The sequence below is a fragment of the Petromyzon marinus genome, chromosome 17 (genome assembly GCF_048934315.1).
Source record: "Petromyzon marinus isolate PM22_M1 ecotype Great Lakes invasive population chromosome 17, UKy_Petmar_22M1.pri1.0, whole genome shotgun sequence".
Lineage (NCBI taxonomy): Eukaryota > Metazoa > Chordata > Hyperoartia > Petromyzontiformes > Petromyzontidae > Petromyzon > Petromyzon marinus.
Genome location: NC_133683.1, coordinates 9,227,865 through 9,255,100, shown reverse-complemented (window position 1 = coordinate 9,255,100; position 27,236 = coordinate 9,227,865). Strand labels below are relative to the sequence as shown.

The window sequence follows — 27,236 nt, the reverse complement described above, 5'->3', positions numbered from 1 at the left end:
TTCTGTTGTAAAGTCTACCTTCACACTTAAACAACAGAATGAGTCGCTCGGGCAGTCTGCAGCGCGTCAGAGCCGTGACCCCATGGCACGAACGGCTCGTGAGCAGTGCGGCTCGGCTCGGTTTTTCCCGAGCGAAGCGGCACAGAACCGCGCCACGCACTTTTCCCACTTCACTTTCTTCCGTGCCAGGTGTTGCGCTGTTTTCCCAAGACACACACTGCACTCTAGAGCAGTGATAATTTAAGTATTAAAATTGTACCATAGTGTGCGCATTTAAAGCGAATTTTGTTTAACATTAGAAGTGCAATTTTATATTGAAATGTATAGTAAAAGTTGCAAAGGTCTATAGTACAGTAATGCTATATGCAAATTGGTAAATTAATAAAAAAAAACACTCAAAACACAGAGAGATGCATGCTTAGAACAACTCGATATTAGGAAGCCACTGGAGCTATGCACTTTTAAATATATATTGAAAATTAATTGATTTAGAACTGCTGTTTGTGTTTAGTCTGTTGTCCTTCCCCGCACCTCCGAATAGCATGGTTGGCTACGTAGGGTGCTAAATAAGTTAAACATACATACATTAAACACTCTGCGACAGAAATAGGAGCACGAGAATGGGAGAAGACACGCAGATTAATGAGATCAAACTTAGGAAACGTACAGTGAGGGAAAAAAGTATTTGATCCCCTGCTGATTTTGTACGTTTGCCCACTGACAAAGAAATGATCAGTTTATAATTTTAATGGTAGGCTTATTTGAACAGTGAGAGACAGAATAACAACAACAAAATCCAGAAAAACTCATGTCAAAAATGTTATAAATTGATTTGCATTTTAATGAGGGAAATAAGTATTTGACCCCCTCTCAATCAGAAAGATTTCTGGCTCCCAGGTGTCTTTTATACAGGTAACGAGCTGAGATTAGGAGCACACTCTTAAAGGGAGTACTCCTAATCTCAGCTTGTTACCTGTATAAAAGACACTTGTCCACAGAAGGAATCAATCAATCGGATTCCAAACTCTCCACCATGGCCAATACCAAAGAGCTCCCCAAGGATGGCAGGGACAAGATTGTATACCTACACAGGGCTGGAATGGGCTACAAGACCATTGCCAAGCAGCTTGGTGAGAAGGTGACAACAGTTGGTGCAATTATTCGCAAATGGAAGAAACATAAACGAACTGCCAATCTCCCTCGGCCTGGGGCTCCATGCAAGATCTCACCTCGTGGAGTTGCAATGATCATGAGAACGGTGAGGAATCAGCCCAGAACTACACGGGAAGATATTGTCAATAATCTCAAGGCAGCTGGGACCATAGTCACCAAAGAAAACAATTGGTAACACACTACGCCGTGAAGGACTGAAATCCTGCAGCGCCAGCAAGGTCCCCCTGCTCAAGAAAGCACATATACATGCCCGTCTAAAGTTTGACAATGAACATCTGAATGATTCAGAGGACAACTGGTTGAAAGTGTTGTGGTCAGATGAAACCTAAATGGAGCTCTTTGGCATCAACTCAACTCGCCTTGTTTGGAGGAGGAGGAATGCTGACTATGACCCCAAGAATACCATCCCCACCGTCAAACATGGAGGTGGAAACATGCTTTGGGGGTGTTTTTCTGCTAAGAGGACAGGACAACTTCACCGCATCAAAGGGACGATGGACGGGGCCATCTACCGTCAAATCTTGGGTGAGAACCTCCTTCCCTCAGCCAGGGCATTGAAAATGGGTCGTGGATAGGTATTCCAGCATGACAATGACCCAAAACACACGGCCAAGGCAACAAAGGAGTGGCTCAAGAAGAAGCACATTAAGGTCTTGGAGTGGCCTAGCCAGTCTCCAGACCTTAATCCCATAGAAAATCTGTGGAGGGAGCTGAAGGTTCGAGTTGCCAAACGTCAGCCTCGAAACCTTAATGACTTGGAGAAGATCTGCAAAGAGGTGTGGGACAAAATCCCTCCTGAGATGTGTGCAAACCTGGTTGCCAACTACAAGAAACGTCTGACCTCTGTGATTGCCAACAAGGGTTTTTCCACCAAGTATTAAGTCATGTTTTGCAGAGGGGTCAAATACTTATTTCCCTCATTAAAATGCAAATCAATTTATAACATTTTTGACATGCGTTTTTCTGGATTTTGTTGTTATTCTGTCTCTCACTGTTCAAATAAACCTACCATTAAAATTATAGACTGATCATTTCTTTGTCAGTGGGCAAACGTACACAATCAGCAGGGGATCAAATACTTTTTTCCCTCACTGTAAGTGGGGCTTGGGCAGGATGCGTTATGGCTCAGAAGGGATGATGGGCGATTCCCACACCTCCGATTAGCGCGGTTGGTTACTTTCAGTGTGAAAGAAGTTTCAAATACATGGCCAGGAATAATGACGGAGTGGCAGATGAGGTCGGCAACGCATCCAAGAGGACGTCCACCGAGGAAAAGAAGCGATGAGACCGGCTCGTGTGGAAGATACTCGGTAGATTTTTACATCGCAGGATCGCGAGGGATGGCGGCTGCTTGAAGATATCTTCAACCAGCAGTGGATCGATCGTGAGTGAAGATGGTGAATTGCAGTGAGTGGTTCAAGTAACGCATTGTGCAGCGACGACTCCTTGCACTGTAACATTGGACCGCAATGGCTAAAGACGCGTAAAAACTGGCTTCCTCCACCAGGCTTCCAAGGTTCAGGAACTTAAACAATTTGAAAGTGCCTTTGATACATTAATCCTCACATTTACCGAGAGCTCCCCTCGCCCTATCAAATGAGCATTGGGCCCAGGGATGCTTCACGAAGCGGATTGTGCATTACGGTTTCATTGACCTCCCTACAGCTCTACCCATAATGCAATGTGGCAGCAATATTTTAATCTGTAGCCTCTCTAAGGGTTATGAGCAAAGGCCATTGCCCAAAACAGTGCCTATTATATGTTTATTTTAAGGCCACACGCCACTTAATACTAACAAATTTGTTGCGGTTTTCCTAGCAATGTGTAACAGACGCTTGCTTACATTGTCTGCATTAGACGATACAGGGCTTCCCACACTCACCCACAGCACGTGACGAACGTCGCGCGTCTGCTGTTTATACTCATCGGCGATCTATGGAACTCATCGTGGTTGGCTGACCGGCTGGATCCCGCGTGTTTTTCGGCCAATCACAGTGCGCCTCCCATTTTGGTGCGAGGCCACACGTGAGTGCACACATGACTCAATAACCTCGCTGAGAGGTGAGTTTGCGTGCACGTGGAGCTCAGATATTTCATATTTACACCTACAACCGTCCTTGCTCATACGATAAAACAAATCACATAGCTTGTATAGCACATATGTTGAATTTTAAATAAGAAAGCGACAATTATTTTGTAATTTATTGTCATTTATATGTATTATTTTCCAAAATAACCCAGATTCATAAACGTTGACAGCTCTATCGCAAGAATATAAGGTAGGTGGTGAGTTTCTGGAGAGTCATATATACCAAGTATTGAAATTGTGGTATAGGTTGTGAGCGTGATTGGTGTCAATGGTGGTTGCTAAGTTTTGTTAAGTAGTGTTTGGTAAGGATCGAGTGAGAACCAGTACCACAGGATGGCTTCTAGTTATCAGGATACTGTATGTAGTTATACTGGAGGAATCCGATGTGCTATGAAGCATTTTTTCACAGATGTTATACACACTGTAGTTCACTGCAGAATGAAAGTCGTCCAAACCGTCGCCATCTCCCGCGTTCCTGCAATGTCCCAGCACCTGTAAACAACGCCGATTTGATCGCTCCATTTCTACGGTGGACGTCCCATCGGACACGTTCCCTCCTTTGGCGGGCTACCTTTCTCCGTGAGTCTTGACAAACGGCCGTGACCCCTTCGAGCCATGCCGCGTCCTGCCCAAGTCCGATGTTGTGTAGAGTTTTTACTTGTGCGTGCGTGTATTTCAGTCTAATTCCAGGCATGCACCTCTCCACGCTTCTTTACGCACTTTTTAGTTTTTGTCCCAATTTTGTTCATGACCACGTGTTTCTGAACCGTGACACAGCAGGTTATGCTTCGTGCCCAAGGTCATATGAACAAAAGTGCTCCACCCTGCCCTCATCCAACTCCATGTCATCATGCGGATCCCTGTCTGCCATTAATAGCTGTCCTAAGCATGCACATAGTCAGTGCGAGCGCATGCGCCACTTGTTTCAGAAGTTCGCGGATAGAATCCTGTGGGCCACCCTGGTTAATACTGCGGGTATAATAACCATAATATACTATATGCTTAACAGTGAACTTTATTCGAAACAAGTCGGCCATTGCGTGCCGGCGTCATGGTCCAATTTTTACGAATTTGAACATTTACCTGCAAATTACTCAGTTGGGTTACACAGCAACATAGCCCCCCCCCCCCCTACTGTGAAACTACTGCAGACTGTGAAACACTGCAGCGCCTGCCTTCATTATAGCCCTGTTCTATGAGAATAGTGCCAATCGCAAATGTACTCAATTACATTAGAATGTCTTCTTTGGTTCTTTCGGTAAAGTCACGTTCTACGTGACTTTACCGAAAGAACCAAAGAAGATGAATCATTGCAGTCACGAAAGCTTTAAATCGAAATTTACATTAGAATGTTTTTTCTTCTGGCTGGCTACCACCATGGATGGATTCCTGTCTGCCTGGGTGTCGCGCTCCCAAGTGGGCGAGCGTGGTGTTGGTGTCACAAAGCGCATCTGCGGGATGACGTCACCCGCATCCCACAGCATTGAGCCGGGTTCATGCGTGCTGACGTCACGTCTCCTCGCCACCCCACCCTCCATTCTCGCCGCCACAGCTACGCAGGATGCAAGGGGAGAGTGAGGTGATGGAGGGAGTTAGAGGGAGGTGAGGGAGCGAGATAGAATGAAGTGAGGGAGGGAGTTAGAATGAAGTGAGGGAAATAGAGTGAGGGAGGGAGTTAGAGGGAGGTGAGGGAGGGAGATAGAGGGAGGTGATGGAGGTAGAGGATAGAGGTGAGGGAGGGAGATAAGCAGTGAGGTGAGGAGGGAGATAGTGGAAGAGATGGAGATGAGGTGAGGGAGGTGGTGGAGGGAGTGGGAGAGAGCTCTTTTGGAGAGGCAAGAGAGATTGAGACGGGGATAGGGAGGATGGGAATGAGGAGAGCGGGGATGAGCATTTAAGCTGACAGCAATCATTCACCAACCGCGTTTATTGCATCCGCGGTATTTATATATCCACGGGTTTCCTTTGGTATACCAATTTGCGAACCGCGTGAGTATGGAGTGTTGTGTATCCACAGTTTAGCACGGCGACCGACACTTCGCGTGCCCTCCGTGCGTCGTCTCATCTCCCAGCTCCAACCACCAACTTCTCTCTCTCGCTTTGTGATTGTTGTAGCGTCTGGACATTGTCATATTGCCACGTATTATTCCGCGTTTCTTGACCTTTAGTGTTTATTTCCATACAATTTGCCATTAATCCTGGACTCTAAGCATGCAACCAAGAGGGTGGGCAAAGTCCCACTTCCTTCCAACCCTCGGTATTAAATGTAAAGAGCATTATTTTATTGTTTTTAATCATGTTATTTGAACATTGATGTTGTTGTGTATTTAATTTGTGTTTAGTGAAAGGCAACTGAGGCGTTGACGGCCGCGGTTGCCCTCACCTCCTATTACCCACAAGGCTTGAGCAGTGCCAGCCAGGGCGCTTTGCAGGAACGTCACCCCCCACGCGTGTGGCGAGGGCATTGTCGTATTTTGATTCATTACGCGGGATGATCCCGCTTAGCCAACTGTCCGACTCTTTTTACAAAGGGGGAATCCGTGCTGCGTGAGCACAGCAACGGTGCGGAGAACGAGTGATGGAGTCCTTCAGGAAGATTGCCAGAGGCATTTAAAGTGCGTCAACTAAACACACGCACGAGTATTAAAAGAAAAACAGTGCAAATGTCGTACGAAGTGCACTTAAGCTCTACATTTCAGCCTCGCGGTGTATTCGCAGACGCACAACGTAAAGGAGAGTGCAGGTTTGTGGGCACAACAGCCGCCAGAAGAGGTGAGATGCTCGTAAGCTCCGTGTGTGTTTTGGTTTAATAGGGAAGAAGGGGAGTGAAGGGCGAGGACCAAGTTGGAGGGACATGGGGGGAGGTGATGCAGCGGAGGGAGGAGACATCGAGATTAACAGGGATATGCAGCACAGAGGAAGTACGAGAAAGATGGAGACAAGGCACTATGCCAGACCAAACGTTTTGCTGGCTGGCTGGGAGGGACAACAACAACAACCGTCATTCGCCACTAAGTGGCGGTGACGTCACCACGACGCTTGTGCCAGGCTATGTGCACCCTGAGGCCACGTGAAGTGTCGAACGAAGGTTGGCAGGAGGTTACGGGGCAGACCCAGGTGCCACGGGTCGACTGACTGAGATGACTGGCTGATGCACCACCTGTGCCCCTTACTGTGGCAACCTGCTGTGCTTTAGCCACCCGGCGCTCCGCTCGTTGTTGTGAGCGTCGCTCCTCCGCCCTCCGTTGTTGTTGGAGGGCGACTGCCTCCAACTGCCCAGTAGCGTCCTTCACGAGCCTCCTCCACAGAGGCCGATCTTGACACCGCTAGTACCAGTCATCGGCAAGTCCACTCAGCTCCACGTCCTCCTGTACCACATCACTCCATCTCTTCTCTAGCCCGTGCCGCGTCCGCTTAGCCCCCTCAATCCGGCCGAACAAAAGCTGTTTCGGCATGCGGTGGCTGGGCATGCGGGCTACATGACCCAGCCAATGCAGCCTTGCCTGCCGGAGGAGCTCACCGATGGGACCTTGCCCAGATCTTTCAAGGATTTGTGAGCTCCTCACACAATCCAGTCTGGTTAAACCCAGGATGGATCGTAGGCAGGCCAGCCTAAATGTTTCTAACCGGCGAAGATGTTCCATTAGGGGGGTCCACGTTTCGCAAGCGTAGAGAAGGGAGGGAATGACCGTGGCCGAGAAGACCTGAAGCTTAGTGTGGAGCGACAGACCAGGTAGCTTCCACACAGCATTACGCAACCGATGAAAAGATATTGCCGCTCGACTGATTCGGAGTGAGACCTCTGCTGTTAAACTGGAGCCAGTCATAAGCACACTGCCCAGGTATGGGAAACTCTCCACTCTCTCCACAACTGCCCCATCACCGATTGGGAGTTGTGGCGGTGGAGTGTCCGATGGTACAAAATACCCAGGCAGGTGCTTAGTTTTGGTGGGGCTGATGGTAAGGCCCCACCTCTTAGTGGCACGCTCCAGTCTCAGCAGCAGCGTCTCCAACTCCTCCTCTGAATGAGCAGCTATTACCAAATCAACAGCATACATAACGTGGTTGAGCAATAGGGAGCCATCCCTTGACCGCACCCGGGCATCGATCAGCCTCCCATTATATCTATACCATATGGAGATTCGCCCGGTACAGCTATTGAAGGCTTCACGAACTACGTGGTCAAAATAGATGTTAAATAATGTGGGAGCTAGAGGACATCCCTGTCGCACCCCAGGGTGTACAGGGAATGGCTCTGACTCCCGGCCACGTAGTTTTACCCGGGCCCGCTCACCATCATGAAGGTCCTTAATGATCGTGAGCAGAGGGTCAGGTACTCCAAAAGCACGAAGAACAACCCAGTGCCCAGGCCTACTGATGGTATCATAGGCCTTGACCAGGTCAATAAAGCAGAGATGTAGGTCTTGTTGGAATTCCCTACACCTTTGCTGTAGCAGACGGACAGAAAATATGGCATCTGTGCAGGACCGCCCTTTCTTGAAAACGCATTGGGGCTCCGCAAGCCTCTCCTCAGCGTGCCTGGCAAGGCGATGTTGAATAATCCTTGCCAGGACCTTTCCCGGCACACTGAGGAGTGAGATGCCCCTGTAGTTACAGTCTGTGCGGTCCCCCTTCTTAAAAAGGGGGACCACCAGGGCAGCCTTCCAATCCTGCGGAACCCGTCCAGTGGTCCAGACTGTTGTTATGATGTCATATAGGGCAGTCTGTGCACAAACGCCACCCTCCCTCAGCATTTCGCTTGGGAGATCATCTCTGCCCGCTGCGTTTCCTGGTCTCAGACTCCGGATCGCCTTCAATACTTCCTCAGCAGATGGCACCTCAGCCAGCCACTCACAGGGGGTGACTTCTTCCAATATTTGAGGCACCGCAGCCTCAGCAGGGTCATCCTCACTTTGTGCCACGATGTTTTCCTGGCTGAGGGATTTTCCCTCCCCCAGGACCTCACAGAAATGCTCAGCAAATCTGCGAACCTGTTCCTGGGGGTCGGAGATTGGATCACCGTTTTTTCCCCTAATGATGGTAATAGGTGTGGCGCTGCAGGTTACTTTTTTGATGAAGTTAAATAGAGATTTGTGATCACGGGCCACTGAGGCAGACTCCATCTCCTCAGCAACCCGCGACCACCACCCATCCTTGCAGCGCCTCACGGCTCTCCGAACCTCCGAGCGAAGGCTGCGGTAAGCCTCCTCATTCTCTGACGTGGGATTCTGTAGCCGATGACAGTGGGCCTGTCGCTTTTTCTCAACCATCCTGAACACTTCCTCTGTCAGCCAGGATCTCTGGGGAGGTCTGGACCGTGTACCCAAAGCGGCCATTGCAGTTGCATGAGTCACAGTCCTAAACCTCGCCCATTTACCCTCGACATCAGGAGGAGTCGGGGACGATGCCAATCCCAGCCGCAAGCGATGATGAAATTCTCGCTTGCAACTTTCATCAGATAACTGAGACCAGGCCACTTTAGGTTGGAATGGGGTCCTGGGTGTACACCCACCACCGGAGTGGAAGAATGGCAGGCGCATCTTACAGATGACTAGTCGATGGTCAGAGGGCAGATCAGCTCCACGGTAGGTCCTGGTGTCAAGGACATGGGCTCGCATCCGCTGGTCCGTCACTATGTAGTCCAGCAGATGTTCTTGCTTGGACCCGGCATGCATCCATGATGTTGTGTGCATGCGCCGATGCCGGAACAGCGTGTTGGTAATTACAAGCCCATGGGCTGCACAAAAATCTAGCAGCCTCCTACCGTTGTTATTGAGCTGATCTGGCCCATGCCCTCCAATCACTCCAGACCAGGTGCCAGTATCATGACCAACTCGGGCATTGAAGTCACCCAACATGATGACTCTATCCCGAGGGGCCACTTTAGCCAGCACCTGTGACAGGAGGTCATAGAAGGCATCTGAGTCATTGGCTTTGCCTGCATCCCTCCACGGATGTTCATCTTCGGTAGGGGCATAAGTAACCGTGACCACCATTCCTCGCCTCCGGTTGATGGGAAGGCGAGCCCAAAGTAGCCTGGGGCTTACAGCTTCCCACACCTCACCGCCACGCTCCCACGCCCCCTTCATTCTTTTGTTCAAAAGAAGAGCCACACCCTGTTGTTTGGCAGTCTGCTGCCCCGAGTAGAGGACTGTCCACCCCTCATGGTGGCAGGAGCCAGAGCCGGTCCACCGGACCTCCTGAATGCCACATAGATCCAGGCAGTACCGGTCCAGCTCCCGACAGAGGAGTAGCAGCCTCTCCTCCCCAGTGAGCGTTCGAACATTCCACGTGGCCACCCGTAGTGGTTTTTCGTTGTTTCTGGAGGAGCCCCGAGGGTAGATATTCAATCTCCTGGCTCCGCCAATTGGGGTTTGGCCAGGAGACGTCATAGACGCCTGGCCCCCCGGGGCCTCCGGCACAAGCTTATTAGTTATATACTTAATTCGCGGTTTAGTGGTAATTAATTGAAGGTGGAGGGTTTACCAGCCCCTCGCACCCGTCCAGAGCCCCCGTTTAGCCCCTGTGGTGGACACATATGCCATGAGGGGAGGAGCCAATCGGACACACAGTCACATCCAAGGGACGTGTGGGTTGATAGCTCGCATAGTCAATGCTGTAGAGTACTGTAAGCTCGTCCTCGACTTACGGACGCCGGCACTTACGAACCCGCTTCCATGACATATATTTGAAGTTAACTTAAAACACGAACTCGCATGTGCAAATTGAACCGCAAAACTATTTTGTTCAGCTGAGTGAACCTCCGAGATATGTAATGAGTTTGTGTTTGTGTGTGAAAGTGTGTTTGTGTGGAGGTTAGCTCTACGAAAGGAGCGACCCGAGTTCGATTCCTGCTCATGGCCAACACCGGTGACGATTATCTGAACCGGGCCTGTGCCTCTCCTCGGTCGACTCAGCCTCAAATGAGTACGTGGTGTGTAAACATCAACACTGGGGAGACAAAAGCGGCCGGGCGTGGTGTTAGCCACCCACCCCCTCGTGTGCCGCGCCAGCCTTCATAGGTGCTCGCTAACAGCACGTGCCCCCACAGTCTGTGAAGGCTACACGGGGGATGGTTGTCGTTGGTCGTCCTTGTCTTTGTGTGCCTCGTGTGTGCAATTATTGTGGTTACTCATTACGCCCCTTCCGACAAGCAAGTCAACATCAGGACTCAAGGGAAGTGAATCCCTGATTTTTTTATATTCACGGTATTGTACTTTGTTTAATTTACTAAACAGTATTATTTTAAAGTGTTACGTGCAATATGTATTATGAGTTTAACGATACTTCCATAACACTGACTATATGCGCAGTGCCTACTTACGAACCGTTCGACTTACGAACCGTTCGACTTACGAACCGTTCGACTTACGAACCGTTCGACTTACGAACCGTTCGACTTACGAACCGTTCGACTTACGAACGGGTCTCAAATAATTATGTTCGTAAGTCAAGGACGGGATCGTATTACATCTCTTGTTGAACGAACTTTTTTTACATGACTTGTTTAAAAAAATCTAATCGCTTTTTACCATCTTTATTTCAACGATTAACCGTAAGCGTGGGTAACCGTAACCAAAACCGGTTTCGAACCGATTAAACCATCGACTTTTTTCCCGTGACCCTCCAGCGCAGAACCGCTGAAATCTCACGGGCGGCCACGGGAGACGATGCCGCACTGCGCATGCGTAGTGGGGAATGTGAGGGGCGGGGCCGGGAGGAGGGGCTGGTTGGGGGGGGGGAGGCGGGGGCGGGTTACACGAGTTCGGGTACCCCGCCCCCGCTCTTTTTTCCAGCCCCGCCCCTCCCCCGGACCCCGCCCCCACCCCGGCCCCGCCCCGCGCCCCGGGTCCGAGGCGCGACCCCAGTGATACAGTGCGACAGATACAGTGTCGCCGCCGCTGCTGCTACGACAGCTACAGCCGCTACCGCTGCTGCTGCTCGGTAATGCGGCGCCGCGACTCCCACTCCCGGCGGCGCTCTCTCTGTCTGGCGTCTCTCCCCTCGCTCTCGCCGCGTCTCTCGCTCGCCACGCGAACCGGGAAGGTGGCGCGGCGGTGCCGTGATAGACGAGGCCTGGACGCCGGGGGATGGGTCACGCGGGGCCATGCGGGGCCATGCGGGCCCCCTCCTCCTGTGGCTGTCTCCTCGTGTCTCTTCTTGTCTCCCTGGCTCTGTCTTCCCGTGTCTCCCTGTCTCCCCGTCTCTCGCCCCCCGTGTCTCTCTGTCTCCATGTCTCCCCGTCTCTTCCTGTCTCCCCGTGTCTCCATGACTCCCCGTGTCTCCATGTCTCCCCGTGTCTCCATGTCTCCCCGTGTCTCCATGTCTCCCCGTGTCTCCATGTCTCCCCGTGTCTCCATGTCTCCCCGTGTCTCCATGTCTCCCCGTGTCTCCCTGTGTCTCCCTGTCTCCCCGTGTCTCCATGTCTCCCCGTGTCTCCATGTCTCCCCGTGTCTCCCCGTGTCTCCCCGCGTCTCCCCGTGTCTCCCTGTCTCCCCGTGTTTCCATGTCTCCCCGTGTCTCTGTCTCCCCGTGTCTCCGTCTTCCCGCGTTTCCCCGCGTTTCCCCGCGTCTCCCCGCGTCTCTCTGTCTCCCCGTGTCTCCCTGTCTCCCCGCGTCTCCCTGTCTCCCCGTGTCTCCCCGCGTCTCCCTGTCTCCCCGTGTCTCCCCATGTCTCCCTGTCTCCCCGCGTCTGCCCGTCTCCCCGTGTCTCCCCATGTCTCACCGTGTCTCCCTGTCTCCCCGCGTCTCTCCGTGTCTCCCTGTCTCCCCGCGTCTCTCCGTGTCTCCCTGTCTCCCCGCGTCTCCCCATGTCTCCCCATGTCTCACCGTGTCTCCCCGTGTCTCCCCATGTCTCACCGTGTCTCCCCATGTCTCCCGTGTCTCCCTATGTCTCACCGTGTCTCCCCGTGTCTCAACGTGTATCCCTATGTCTCACCGTGTCTCCCTGTCTCCCCGGGGGTCTCCTCTCGCAGTGCGATTCGCGTCCGTGCAGGACACTGCTGAAGGTGCCCCTGTGGTGTGAGCAGACGTGGTCAACCCTCACCCATGTGGTGGTGGTGTAAGTAGTGGTCTCGGAGTCACCCATGTCGTGGTAGTGTTCAGTGTCACCCATGTGGTGGTGGTGTAAGTAGTGGTCTCGGAGTCACCCATGTCGTGGTAGTGTTCAGTGTCACCCATGTGGTGGTGGTGGTGTAAGTAGTGGTCTCGGAGTCACCCATGTCGTTGTAGTGTTCAATGTCACCTATGTGGTGGTGGTGGTGGTGTAAGTAGTGGTCTCGGAGTCACCCGTGTCGTGGTAGTGTTCAGTGTCACCTATGTGAACACCATGATGCTTGCAGTGGCTTTGGCATTTGCTCAACCGCTGTTTGGCCGTTACAGTTTTGGGTGAAAGCTTGTAGCGACTTGCTTAACTGGCCGTGTCGTGCCGCCGTGGTGCCTGTGTTGAGCAGGCCACGGGGAAGGGATATTAAGGCACAGTTGTGACGTGACGCAGCTTTCCCGTGAAGGTTGGACCCCAGGGATGGCTGGCCACAGTGATGGCTGGCACGGTGCGGTGCACCAGGTGGTTAAAAGTTCGCCTGAGGCTGAGGTTGCCATTTAGTACTGTTGCTGCACGTCCTTGATTTTTCTGCTCCAGGCATGTGACTGAGAGTGTCTACTCTGCACAGTGTTTCTCTTGTACGCGTGCGCTGGTGCCCTTGTCACCGCAAGGCCAAAGGATGGCTCGGGTTGTCACTGAGCAGAGTCCAATCGCACTGCACGGCAGGGAAAATGGTACATTATAATGTTAATTTACAGTCTCCGGGTTGTGGTGCTGCACACATCATGTGCAAATGGAACCAGCGCGTGTATGAAACTCGTGCTTACAGACCAGTGGCGTGCCTAAAGGAAGGACAGCAGAGATGTCATGCTTGTCTGCATATTCTCATTGTCTCTTGCGTACAGTACAGTTTCATCCCGAACTCAAAAATACTCCCGGATTTGGCTAAACATCTCAATATCCTGAATATAACCACTAGAATCAATGCAGCTTTATAGTTAAAGTTTTTTAAAAATATATAAACTTAGCTTTCCCATTCATACCGAAACCGCAGTGCAAATATTGGTATGTTTTGTAATGCAGCACAATATTGCATGTCCATAGAAATATTAATACATATGTAGTGGTCGACTTGATGCGGACAACTTTCTTGTTTTTTCATACCGAAACCGCAGTGCAAATATTGGTATGTTTTGTAATGCAGCACAATATTGCATGTCCATAGAAATATTAATACATATGTAGTGGTCGACTTGATGCGGACAACTTTCTTGTTTTCTCCGACACCACTTTTATTACAACTCTTCACATTACGTCTGTGACTCCGTCATTCCGCTTAGCCGCAGTTCGCTTGCCGCGCTCCGTCCGTCTCGCTCACCCCGCTTCCTCCCCTATCCCTCACTGTCCCTCTGCGTCGTCCCTGTCTCTCTTAGTCACTCGCTGTCTGTCTCTCTTCGTCGCTCGCTGTCCCTGTCTCTCTTCGTCGCTCGCTGTCTCTGTCTCTCTCCGTCGCTCGCTGTCTGTCTCTCTCAGTCGCTCGCTGTCTCTGTCTCCCGCTGTATCTCCGTCTCTCTCCCGCTGTCTCTGTCTCACGCTGTATCTCTGTCTCTGTCCCACGCTGTATCTCTGTCTCTCTCCGTCTCTGTCTCACGCTGTATCTCTGTCTCTGTCCCACGCTGTATCTCTGTCTCTCTCCCGCTGTCTCTGTCCCTCTCTCCGTCTCTGCCTCACGCTGTATCTCTGTCTCTCTCCCGCTGTCTCTGTCCCTCTCTCCGTCTCTGCCTCACGCTGTATCTCTGTCTCTCTCCCGCTGTCCCTGTCCCTCTCTCCGTCTCTGTCTCACGCTGTATCTCTGTCTCTCTCCCGCTGTCTCTGTTCCTCTCTGTCTCTCTCTGTCTCTGCTTGTCTCCGCTTCTCTCTGTCTCTCTCTGCTTGTCTCCACTTGTCTCTGCTTCTCTCTGTCTCTCACTGCTTCTCTCTGCTTGTCTCTGCTCTACTGTTAGCCTGTTCTGTCTCCTATGTCTTCACTCCGGTTCTCCCCAACCTGCTTCGTTCCAGTCCCAGTGACAACAACTCAACTCGTTCTTCCCGTCTCCCGAATATATCCCCGTTCTCATTACCAACCAATTAATTAGGCCGTGTGCCACCAACGCCCCACGTCCCCCCGCACCTGTTACTTGGCCCCTTAATTCCCAGACATTCCGGTGCCACCTCGCCCTTGACAACAACCCCAGCCAATCACAGCCGTACATCGCTCTTTAGCTTAATTGGACCGTCATTACTGCACAGTTTCCCGCCGCCACACTTGGCCGGCCCGACGTAACCCCACTGTCCATAACTCGCGCGTCCTTACCATTCCCCCCTGTATGCGCGTGTTAATCCACTACATCACCCCCCCCCCCCCCCCCCCCGTGATTAATGAATTAGCCGTCCCGGCTACACACAACAATCTGACACCTCAACAGTGGTGAGTAACAACATAACACAACAGACAACAGCAATGGCGTCGCTTGACCGACGTGTGTACGGCAGCCGTTTGAGGTGTATTGTCAAATTGTCAATGGAAAGTCCTTCCTCGGGAGCGGGTTCCAGCAGCCGGTCCATTACCCCTGAATGGGTCAACATGGGACAAGGGCGGGGAACGCTCCCTCGTTAACACGGGGCTGCATCCAGTCCTCGACGCGTGCCCCCCCTCGTCACAGCGATCATCCCCTGGCGTGATTGCATCCCGCTCCTGTGCATCCCGGGCCGTCTCCCGAGGTTGCGGCTGGCCAACCGGCCTACGGCCAGAGAATCTGCCAGAAAGCTTCCTCCGAGTTAATAGTGGCGGTCCTGCAGGCACACGGGGGGCAGACTGCTGAGGCGCGTTCACATGCGACCGTACCACAGGTTCGTCGGACACATCCAACGCAGGCCGCTTTGGGATGGGAGATGACGCGTTGTAGGGAGGTACAAATTTCTTAAGGCGCGACGGGTGAACATGCCATATGCGGCGACCAAAGCGAATCCGTACACTCTGGTTCCGACGAGTTTCCACAATCTCGACGGGGCCCTGCCAGGGTCGATGGAACTTTGGAGACGTGCCCACTGGCACAATGGGGCAGTGCAGCCAAGCCCTGTCCCCCACACGCCAGGGTTCCCGAGGAGACTGTGTGCCGTGCAACCGTTCGTTGGCGGCTTGCCGTCTCGCGGTGTTACCCAACGAGGCCTCCCTAGCCTCCTTCAGACAATCCAATGCCACCTGCATGGGAGCAGGTACCGCCGACGACTTCCCTTGCGCCTGCACGCCCAATCTGACCAGGGCCGGGGCCTCCGGCTCCCGATCGTACATTAAATAGAAAGGCGAGTACCCCTGTGAGGCATGCAGGGCCAGCCTGTAAGCGGCTAGGGTTGCCGGAACGTATAGGTCCCAATCATTCTGCACGGAGTTGACCTGTTGGCATAGCATAGACGTTAGCGTCCTATGCAGGCGTTCGACCATCCCGTCGGTTTGCGGGTGGTACGGGGACGTCCGAATCTTCTTAGTCCCTAGTAAATCACACGCTTCTTTAAGTAACCGGGATGATAAATTTTTGCCTTGATCGGTGGGCAGGTGCTCCGGGGAACCTTTATCAAGGACGTATCCTTGCAGGAAAGCTTCCGCGATCGACCCCGCAGATTGGTCCACCAGTGGCCATGCCATAGGCCAGCGAGTGAGGTACTCGACGCCCACGAGCAAGTATTTGTGCACCCTTGGGGTTACGGGAAACGGACCCAATATATCTAGGGCAACAATTTCGTTGACACGGGAAATCCGTATCGATTGTATTGGCACGCGATAGGGTTGCGCCGGCGCTTTCCGCCGTGCGCATTCGTGGCAGGACTTAATAAATCGTTGTACATCGTTATGCATGCCCGGCTAGTAAAACTCCTTCCCCATGGTCAGCGCGTTTTTTTTTCACCCAAATGCATCATTTTCCCGTGCGTATCGCGAATGACTTTTCCTCGCAACTCCAATGGAACAACAATACAGAATTTTTGCAGTTCGACGTCCCAGCGCATGAGGAGACCGTCGACAAGCTGAAGGAAGGGGCGATCCTCCGATCCCCTCGAACGAGAGGCCCGAAGCCTCATGCTGGCCAGGGAGGAATCCTCCGCCTGTAGGTGCTTCCAATGGGCCAGCGTCAACCCCAATATGCCGGACCCCTCAGCGGGAACCCCCCCCGCTGTGACCGAATCGGCCGCGGCGACCATAGCCGGAACGTCTTGCAGCGGTGGAGCGCAACGCAGCGAGCCCTCTGCACACCGACATGAGCCTGTTGGCTGCGGCAACCGCGGTAAAGCGTCGGCGTTGACATGACGCGTCCCCTTTCTATGTTGGATCGTAAAGGAATACCCTTGCAGGATTTCGAGTCAACGGGCCATCTGGCCCGAAGGCTGGTCAACCCGCAAGGAGTATTGCAGCACCGCGTGGTAAGTGCGGACCAAAAATTCCCTGCCATACAAGTACGGTCGGTACAGCCGAACAAAGTGCACGATGGCCAGCAGCTCCCTGCGCGTCGCGCAATATTTTTGCTCAGCCGGAGACAACACGCGGCTGCCGTACGCCACTACTCTCTCAACACCGTCGACATTTTGCGACAAGACGGTGCCTATGCCAGTGTCACTGGCATCCGTGTCAAGGATAAACATTTTCGTGAAATCCGGATATCCAAGCGGCGGCACGTCCGCCAAAGCGCCCCGAAGTCTCTCAAATGAACGCTGTTCCTCGTCACCCCAGAGGAACTTCTTACGCTTACCGGTCAACGTGTGCAATTGTGTCAACATCTTTAATGAATCGGCGGTAATATGACGCGAAGCCCACGAAGCTACGCACTTCCGACACCGTTTTTGGCACTGGCCACGTGCGTACGCAGCTCGTTTTGTCCGGATCGGTGGCGACTCCTGATGCGCTAACAACGTGACCCAAGTATTTAACAGACATCCTCAGCAAAAATGGCACTTTTGGGGCTTAAATTTTAAGTTAGCGTGCCACACTCGGCCAAACACGGCACGCAACCGCTGCAAATGCTCGTCAAAATCTTTACTGAAAACAATGATGTCGTCAAGATATATCAAGCACGATTCCCACTGCAATCCGGACAACACGAGTTCCATTAGGCGTTGGAAGGTGGCCGGCGCGGAGTGGAGCCCCATCGGGAGCACGTTATAATGGAACAATCCCTGTGGTGTTCGGAAGGCGGTTTTTGGCTTAGGCTCCTCGTCCAAGGGCAATTGCCAAAAGCCCGACAAGAGGTCGAGGGTCGGGAAAAATTTTGCGCCGCACAGGGCATCTAACGAATCATCAATGTGTGGGAGCGGGTACGCATCCGCAACGGAAATCTTATTGGGTTTGCGATAGTCGGCGCAAAATCACAGGGACCCGTCACGTTTCTTAACCAGTACGATGGGAGCCCCCCACGGGCTGGAGGAAGGAGAAACGATCTCTTGTTCCAACATTTCATCCATGATTTGAAGCTTTCATGACTGCAAGGATTCATACTCTTTGTTTTTTTCGGTAAAGTCACGTAGGTAAGATATAAATGAAAACAACTAAATTAAATAACGACGTTTCGGAGGCAACACAAGCTTACGTCTTCAGGTGAAACAGTCACAGCAAAATTGCTGTCTCAAGTGATACAGCTATTTTGCTGTTTTCATTTATTTTATTTTACCTACGTGACTTTACCGAAAAAAAGAGTATTTCATCCAAGGTTTGCCGAATACAATCCTTTTCCAGCGGACTCATGCGATGGGTATTTAGGCGAATCGGGGGTGCATCCCTAGTTTCTATGTGGTGCTGCAACAGGGATGTATGACAAACATAATATTTACCTGAAATGAAAACATCCCTGAACTCCAAAAGCAGCCCATGGAGACGCGACCGCTGCACAGGCGTCAGCTCGGGGTTCTGCATGTACAGATCCCGCAACCAGTCTGGTTCATCGTCGCTCGACGACAATGCATCCCCCACACTCGTTGCCAAGCACGCCTCCCCCTCCGAACCCGGGGCTGCCGTCGCATGCGCTAGCGTAGTACCCTCTTGAATGACAATGGGCTCGTGCCCTGCATTGACAATCTGTATAAAGGGGTCGCAATTCGCCGGTACCATCGTTAAAGCCCTGATCAAGGTGGGTGTCCGTGACACAGCATTGGAAGGTGTCAGCAATATACCCCACCGCCGGATCGAAGCGCAGCGGCACGAGCATTTGCGTGGCAGGCGGAACATGCATGGTGCGGCTAACCACGGTCAATTTAGACGGGGTACCCAAAAATTTAAGACATTTCCCAGACGGAAATTCCAAACAACCCCTCTCTATGGAGATCTTGAGCAGCATTCTCTGCAAAAAAATCCGTACCCAGCAAACACGGTACCGCCAAGGCCGTGGAAACCAAAATATATCCCGTCACACACACCTCCCCGATCTGGATTGTTGCGAGCATGCGGCCCAAAATCCCGAGGCTACCCCCATTTGCTGCTATACACGGCCCGTCAACCGGTTCCAGGACCTGGGGCGAGGTTGGCAACGAACGAAAAGTCTGTAAGGAGATGAGGGTCGCCGAAGCCCCGGTATCGACAATGACCCTGACCATCACCCCTTGAACAAGCGCCATCACATCCGACGAGCCTGGCGCGGCACCCAAAACGCGATGTACCAATGCGCCCCATACAACCTGGCTGCGCGAAGCGTACAAATGAGCGGTTACAAGGTGAGGCGGCACGGATGGGTGATGTGGGGAAAACGGCCATGTATTGGATGCATCACGACTTGCCTGGGAACTTCGGAGCGGGGGAAATCCTTGGTTGTAGTCGGTCGGCGCCCTTGGAAAAGCGCCCCTGCGCCGCCAGCAGTCGCGGGCGAGGTGTCCTCCCCATCCGCACTCGTAGCACGCCCGCTACGCGCCACCTCCGTACATCGCGGGGCAACGTGGCATGCCCGCAGGCGGCAATCGGGCCGCCACTGCAGCCGGCGGCGGCGTCTCCAGCTCCGCCGCGCACCCGGACACGTTGGCGCTCACCATCGGAGGCTGCGCCCCCGCCACCGTTGGTTCGTCGCAGAGGTCCAGGTTGACTTGGATGTTCCTGGCGATTTGTAGAGATAACATGTCGTTATCGTTGTTGCTGTTGGGTAACGAAAGGACGACGCGTAGCTCCTTCGCTAACAGCAATAGCTTCTCCTGGGCCAGAGAGTCCAGGGCCGCCTGGTCCATCGCCGGGTAGGCTGCTTGCGCGAGGGCCAACAGCGCGCTGTGGAATGCGAGGGGAGATTTCCTGCCCTCTCGCTTCCTTTGCTGAAATTTACGTTTGGCGACCGAACGCGGCTCGTACACGACCTGTATCGCTGCGAACGCCCCCGCCAGCGACGACAGGATGCCGGCCGGAATCCCGTTGAACGTCGCCAGCGAGTCATCATCGAGGGCAGTCGGCAGGGTCCGCAGCGCGTCACTCTCCGTCCATTCGAGTGATTAATATGCCGCTCGGAACCGTCGCGTAAATGCCGTCCAATCGCCAACCTTGGCCTCGAAGCGTTGGACGTGAAGCCGCCGTCTTGAACCCAAGGGTGGTGACCCTGGCGCCCCATCGGCGCCCGATTCCGCTGGCAGTGTCGCGGGGGGTGCAGCTCCGTCGTCGGCGCTTTCCGGCGGCGCGGAAACGGCCGTGGGTTGGCTTGGCACCGTCGGCAACGCCCGTTCCGTTGCCATAAAGCGGTCAAACGCCTCCGTCAGCATCGCCAGCCTGGTCTCCCACTAGGTCATGAGGGCCCTCCATTCACGAGCCGGCCCCGGGGTCTCGGCCCCGCTCGGTCCGTCCTCCCGCCCCGCAGATACCTGGTTGACCAGGTCCGCCGGGGGAGCAACAGCTTCTTGGCCGGACGCGGGAATAACGTCCACGTCGTTGCTGTCGTCGGACAAGTCCGTTGGCACGTTCTTTCGCTTAGCCGACTTCTTTGACATGTCGGCGTGGTCTCGTAGTCACTCCTGACACCAAATGTAGTGGTCGACTTGACGCGGACAACTTTCTTGTTATCTCCGACACCACTTTTATTACAACTCTTCACATTATGTCTGTTACTCCGTCATTCCGCTTAGCCGCAGCTCGCTCGCCGCGCTCCGCCCATCTCGCTCACTCCGCTTCCTCCCCTATCCCTCACTGTCCCTCTGCGTCGTCCCTGTCTCTCTCCGTCGCTCGCTGTCTTTCTCCCGCTGTCTCTGTCTCTTTTCATCTCTGTCCCACGCTGTATCTCTGTCTCTGTCCCGCTGTCTCTGTCCCTCTCTGTCTCTATCCCATGCTGTATCTGTCTCTCTCCCGCTGTCTCTGTCCCTCTCTGTCTCTCTCCTTATCTCTGCTTGTCTCTGCTTCTCTCTGTCTCTCTCTGCTTGTCTCGGCTGTCTCTGGTTGTCTCTGCTTCTCACTGCTTTGTCTCTGCTCTACTGCTAGCCTTTTCTGTCTCTTATGTCTTCACTCCGGTTCTCCCCGACCTGCTTCGTTCCAGTCCCAGCGACAACTCAACTCGTTCTTCCCGTCTCCCGAATATATCGCCGTTCTCATTACCAACCAATTAATTAGTCCGCGTGCCACCGACGCCCCGCGTCCCCCCGCACCTGTTACTTGCCCCCTTTATTCCCAGACATTCTGGCGCCACTTCGCCCTTGACAACAACCCCAGCCAATCACAGCCGTACATCGCTCTCCAGCTTAATTGGCCCGTCATTACTGCACAGTTTCCCGCCGCCACACCTGGCCGGCCCGACGTAACCCCACTGTCCATAACTCGCGCGTCTTTACCATTCCCCCCTGTATGCGCGTGTTAATCCACTACACATATAACCAGAATGATGAATCATAATAGGTTTTACCCTTTCTGGCAATGAAACAGGAGGTGTTAAGATGGTAAAACATCAAATAGACACCTTTTGCAAGGCATCAATTCTGCACTAACCACACATACTTGTGGCAAACCATGCAAACAAACATGTTCTGATCATATTTGCGTTGTCTTTGAAACTGTACTCGCAGAAATGCAAATCCATTTAGCAAGTGATACCTGGCAAAATGCAACACAAACAACCAAATGGGAAATATAATTAAAGAAAATGGTACAAAACGGACAATGTGACGAAGAATCACTCTCACATTTGTCTCTCCAACTGCGTATGATCTGACTGAATACATAACACAATCATTTTCGTCATCGTGATGAATATAGGTAACAAAATAAATACTTGTAAGAAGGTAATTATATTGCTCCTTTGCACGTCTCTTTCTGGACGTGGAAATTGAAAGTTATTTTTGTTACAGATCCGATCGGACACACAGGCCTTATGAGAGTGCAATTATCCCCCCAGAAGTATTGGTTCAACACAAGCAAATTCTAGGCCCGTTCTGACATCGTCTCATCGGCAGTCGGTCACCCTTGCTGGAAACAATGATTGGGAACTGACATACGTCCATAGGCGAGGACCCCCTCTGTTCCTTGTTCGATACAACCACGGAAAACAACGACACAATCACTTGTGTCGCTGTGGAGAATATAAAGGAACAAAATCTTCTTTGACGCTTGCCTGCTGTCCATGAGCTGTTGGTGTTGGTGTCTGGTGTGAGCCACTTCGCTTTGCCACTTAGCCACCTCGGCCGGTTATAAATGTTTATTTGCATCTTTTCATACGTTGAGTCCTTTTATAATGTTAGTTCATTGATGAAAGTCTCCTTGATTTTCAAATATGTTCTTTGTGGTACACTGTTTGCAGTACCGTGCTTTGCATTGTAGCCCTTTCAGTCCTCTCCTTGTAATCTGTAGTATTAGAAGTAAGTGAAGTTTGTTTAGACATAGTTTTAGTACGGCATGACACGGTCGATCGGCACGGCATCATCTTGTTTCTCGCAAGCTATGTATAGCCTCATTCCTAGAGTGCAACGTGGTATCAAATAACGACGCTTCAGTAAACTGCACCTACTACTGCACCCAGGAGTTAAATTTCAGCTTCAATGGTGAAGCGAGGTGAATGTCTTTTTGTAACAGAATGTGTCAGTGTAACACATTTTAAAAATCCAAGTGATCTACTCAAATAAGCATTGAAGTGGTGCTCATCTGTTTATAGCCCTGAGCCAGTCGTAGACATTCCTTGTTCCTATGATGGGGACGAGTCTCCACAGGACAACCATTGTTGACCCCTCCACAAGTGGTACTCATTCAATCTACCCCAGAGGGATGATGGGCTGCGTCAACCCCCAACTCGAATGTGAACTCGCAACCTTGAAATTGCGAGCCACTCGCTCTATTGTTTGACTATTTTCATGTGGGATGAATCCGGAGTGGAGAAAACTGACATGTGATGGGATAACAAAAACACCATGAAGATAGGGCAACATCCTGCTTGCTGTACTGCCTTCTGTAAAACACTTCACTGTCCCAGATTGTGAGCTTTCGGCAAGATCCACCAACTCTGCCTCCAAGTAATTCAATCCTAGGCCTGCAGCAAATAGAGCTGGCAGATTTCTGTAGCCATCACACTCAATTCCTACAACTAAACCCCGGACGATTTCGGGGTTAAAATCTACCTTAAAATGAATGTGATTCTACGAGTGATTCTGCCACAGGAGATGTGTACAATAGAATGGTATTCCACTATGATTTTATTGCAAATCTGGGATCGGTCAGCGTTGGTTCTGCATATCTAAGCATCACCAAATCCAGCTGGCCACAATGGTACTGCAGCCCAATTCCTCGTGGTTAGAATCTACATTGAAATGCTTTTCTGGAATTGGACTGGTTCTACACTGGTTCCAGGGCTTTGAGTTGTGGTCCTCGATATCAGCTGGCCAGTAACCAGAATTAACATTACGTTGGATCGACAAGCATATCAAAGTTTTCTTATTGACAAAAACAGTATTACTGTTGTATGCGTATAGATGCACACTCCGATTCATGTTTTTCATTCTGTGCACCATGGGTTCCTGCTGTTGGTTCCCTGCTTGCCTGTCACCCTGCTGTGATTCCGTTGCGACTCATGCGAATGGATTCCAGGTCCATGAATCCGGATCCAGTAAGATCCAAGAGAAAAAACCCACATCGGCATTGATTCACCCAGCAGGAAAATCCTTCCTCTCTATGAGCCAATGTGAGCTAAGCTGGGTTTGGGCAAAGGTTTCCCACTACAGAATCATGATGTCATGGCGCAATTCCCACCCGCAGTGGTAGCCAACCACGTTGGCTCTGATCCAGCTGACACACATAAATGGTACTTGGCCAACTTTGTGTGTGTGCGTGCGTGTGCTCCTAGGCGTTTAGAATGAAGCCGTCCTCCTGGGCCCGCGTAGAACAAAGCACGTCCTGCAAATGACCTGCAAAGTATGGAGATGTTCCAGAATGGTTGTGAAAACGGTCAAACCCCAATTGCGAGTGACACAAATCGAGGGCGCAGTCCGACTTTTGGGCATATATATCAAGCAACTTTATTTAAAATTGCAACCTTCACAATAACGTCAAAGAGCGCTTCTCAAGTAAACATTACCTCGGTAAAATTTTAGATACACAAAGCATTAAAGAGTATACACAGTTCAAAATATGCAATACATGTGTACTGCATATGGCAATCTTACTGCCGATATGTACACACGTGTGTGCATATGTGGGGAGCGTTTGTGTAGTGGTCAGCGTTGCACTATGGACCGGGCGACCCAAATTCGATTCCCACTCACGGCCACCACCAGTGACGATTATCTGCACCGGGCTTGGGCCTCCCCTAGGTTGACTCAGCCTCAAATGACTACCTGGTGTAGCGTGTAAACATCGCCACTGGGGAGACAAAGACGGTCGGGCGTGCTGCTGGCCACCCACCCCCTCGTGTACCGTGCCGGCCGTTATAGGTGTTTGCGAATAGCACTTGCCCCAAAAGTCTCTTAAGGCTATAAGAGACTTTGTATTTGTTTATATATAAGGGAGAGTGGTAGCGCAATGATGTGCGCATTGCTCTACCATTATGGCGACGCATGTTAGATTCCTGCTCACGACCAATAACGGCAAACGTTTGAACGAGTCCTGGGCCTCCCCTAGGTCGACTCAGCCTTAAATGAGTACCTGGCGCGGTGTATAAACATCAGCACTCGGGAGATAAAGGTAGCCGGGTGTGGTGTTGCCTGCAATACCTCCACGTGTGCCATGGCGGCCTTTTTGGGCTACACGTGAGAGGCAGTCCAGTTTACTGACATTCATGCGAACAAGAAATTGCTTCCTTCCAGCCAAATTCAGTGACTTGCACAACGCGGGTAACCACTCGCAATGTGTGCTGCAGCTGGCACCCACCTCCAGCATGGCACGGCCATAGAGACCTCTAAAGTCTGCTCCTGTCGCTCTGTCTAGCTTTGTATCCTTTAGCCCATTACTTATCAACACCCTGCTATCAAGGTCCGCTCTCAGTCTCATCGCAAATGGTTGCCCACCACTGGGTGCCCGTTGCGCGCGCGGCCGCTGACGGAAAGGCCTCTGCTGGAGCGAACTCTTTAGGATATTTGGTCTACTCTTCCACGTTGACCAGATGTGGTGGATGAGGTGGGTATACCCACACTTTTCCCCACGCCACGTGACCTGCCGATTTACTAACTTGTGACCTACCCATGTTATACTGGCTGGGTGGACAGCAGTGGGGGAATTTTAAAAACATGCGCCATTGTTTTTAACTGCCGCGCCGGGAGATGGAATCGCACTGTCAACCTCTGGATTGCGAGTCCGGCGTGACCACCGCTACACCGTGGAATGCTACCCAGAGGGGATGATGAAGGTGGATTGAGCCAAACCTTGGCGGCACATAATTGTGCTGGGAGACGCATCCGTACAGTCAGACAGTTCCACAGCTGCTCTGTCACCTCCTGAAAAGACAGCACAGCTGGCTCCGGAAATCTTAGACGAGCGTCACAGGTGGCGCTGCCACGCTTCTGCACGGCACTCTACCCCCCCCCCCCACCACCGCTGCCCCTAACACACATGAGTTCTGCCCTCAGTTGGTGGTCACTAGCAGAACTGGGAGATCTGTATGCGCGTGTCGGAATGTACGTGTGTATCTGTATGTGCATATATGGGGAGCGGCAGTGCAACGGTTAGCGTGCTGCGCTTGGAAACCCGGTGACCCGAGTTCGATTCCCCGCTCCAGCCAACACCAGCGACGATTATTTAAATCGGTCCTGAACCTTCCTGAGGTCGACTCAGCCTCAAATGTGTATCTGGCGCGATGTGTAAAAACATCATCGCTGGGGAGGCAATGGCCACCCACCCCCTCGTGTGCTGTGCTGGCCTTCATAGGTACTCATTAACAGCACTGACCCCTACAGTCTGTTCAGGCTTTAGGGGGATCTTTGTAAGTCAATGAGAATGTGCAGTGGTGCTGCTGTTGATGTCTTAGGTGCACACGTGTGTGTGTGTGTGTACATACGGCTGTTTCCTGCCTCAAAACAGGAAACCGCCTCAAAGTGCACCTGGCCTGGCACAGGCACCGTGGTGATGTTACCGTCACTTAGTGGCGGGTATTGGTACGGCTGTTTCCATGCGATTCTGCTCGTTTACCCAGGAAAGCCTCACTCAGTCTTGCGACTTTTTCAGGAGGGTTCTGCCAAGTTTTGCTCTTTATAATCGCAAATTAAAAAAAGCACACCGTCCATCTCAGTTCAAATTTGCAAACATTTGAAAATGTACCCACAAATTACTCGCACAGCAAACATTGCCCCCTTCCCACAGACTAATGCAAGTATTCTTGTTGCGGCAAGTACGATGCTATTTATATTCTTGCGTGTTTGTGTGTACCCTTGTGTGTGTGTACCCTTGTGTGTGTTTGTGCGTGCGCAGATTCCCATCCGGCAATATGGGGAAGAAAAGTCGTGTCAAGACCCAGAAGGTGACAGGTGGTGCGGGAATGAGCGCCTCTCCCAGTGGCAAGGAGATGATGGGGCTCATCGCGGAGCTGCTGCAGAGTGAGCCTCTTCGCCCAAGCACACCACCCTAGTAGTTGTGACGTGTGGAATGGCTCAGCAACTCAAAGCGCCTTGCATCACATCTCAAAACATTCTAAGGGCACCCCCAGTGGCAGCTGTTCCCATGCTGACACGAGGTGCCTCGACATCAGCCTGCAAGCCAATCAGAATCTTTATCTATACTGTAGGAGGAATCCGATGAGCTATGAAGCTCTTTTTCACTGATGTCCAGTAGGAGCATGGGGTAAGAAAGTTACAACAACGACAAAAACACAATAGGAGTGACAAGTATAGGAAAGGTAAGAACATCACAAAAAATAAAACTTTTTTTTATTTTTCAAGGTAAAGCCCACTTAGCTATTAGCTTCTTTTCCAGAAGCTACCTGGCCACAAATCATTGCAGCTCAAAAAAGTGGCTTATCACGTGGAAATTTATAGCAGCGTAATCTAAATGCATGTTGATTCTAATTGTGGAGGGAAAAACCGGATGAAGCTTACATCTGGCCACCGTGACGAGGGGGCACTCGCCTGCCAGCATGGGGCTATGCTTGCTGTCTCATCCCCATTAAGTGTGATTTTTTTTTCAATTGAGCAAGTTTGAACCATGGCGCCAGCACACTGGCCTGCTCGCCTCCAATTACATCATGGGATCTTTTAAAAGTTCACCGTGAGGCGGAGGGCGCGTTGTATATTTGTGTTTTGTACGCATCACAGTCGTAGCAAGGGGTGGCCTGCCGCATGCAAACCGCGAACCTCTGCACGTAGCAGCGTATTGCACTCCTGCTTTGCCGTGTCACTGCCCCATGCTCAGCAATCGATTTGCATCTGCGGAATGGGTTTAGAACTATGAAAAAATAAGAATAGGTTTTACCCTTTCTGGCAACTAAACAGGAGGTGTTACGATGTTAAACACTAAACAGAAATCTTTTGCAAGGAATCAAGTCTGCATTA

General features: G+C 51.8%; 1 protein-coding gene across 1 annotated transcript in view; it reads left to right on the top strand.

Annotated features, from left to right (window-relative positions):
- Window positions 1–11,082: 11,082 nt before the first annotated feature.
- SETD3 (SET domain containing 3, actin N3(tau)-histidine methyltransferase) overlaps window positions 11,083–27,236 on the top strand; it is a 39,830-nt gene continuing 23,676 nt past the window's right edge. Inside the window, exons 1-2 of the mRNA XM_032956223.2 lie at window positions 11,083–11,206; window positions 26,161–26,285. Of these exons, the coding sequence (XP_032812114.2) occupies window positions 26,177–26,285 (109 nt within the window). The 5' untranslated portion in view covers window positions 11,083–11,206; window positions 26,161–26,176. The remainder of the gene's footprint in view (window positions 11,207–26,160; window positions 26,286–27,236) is intronic.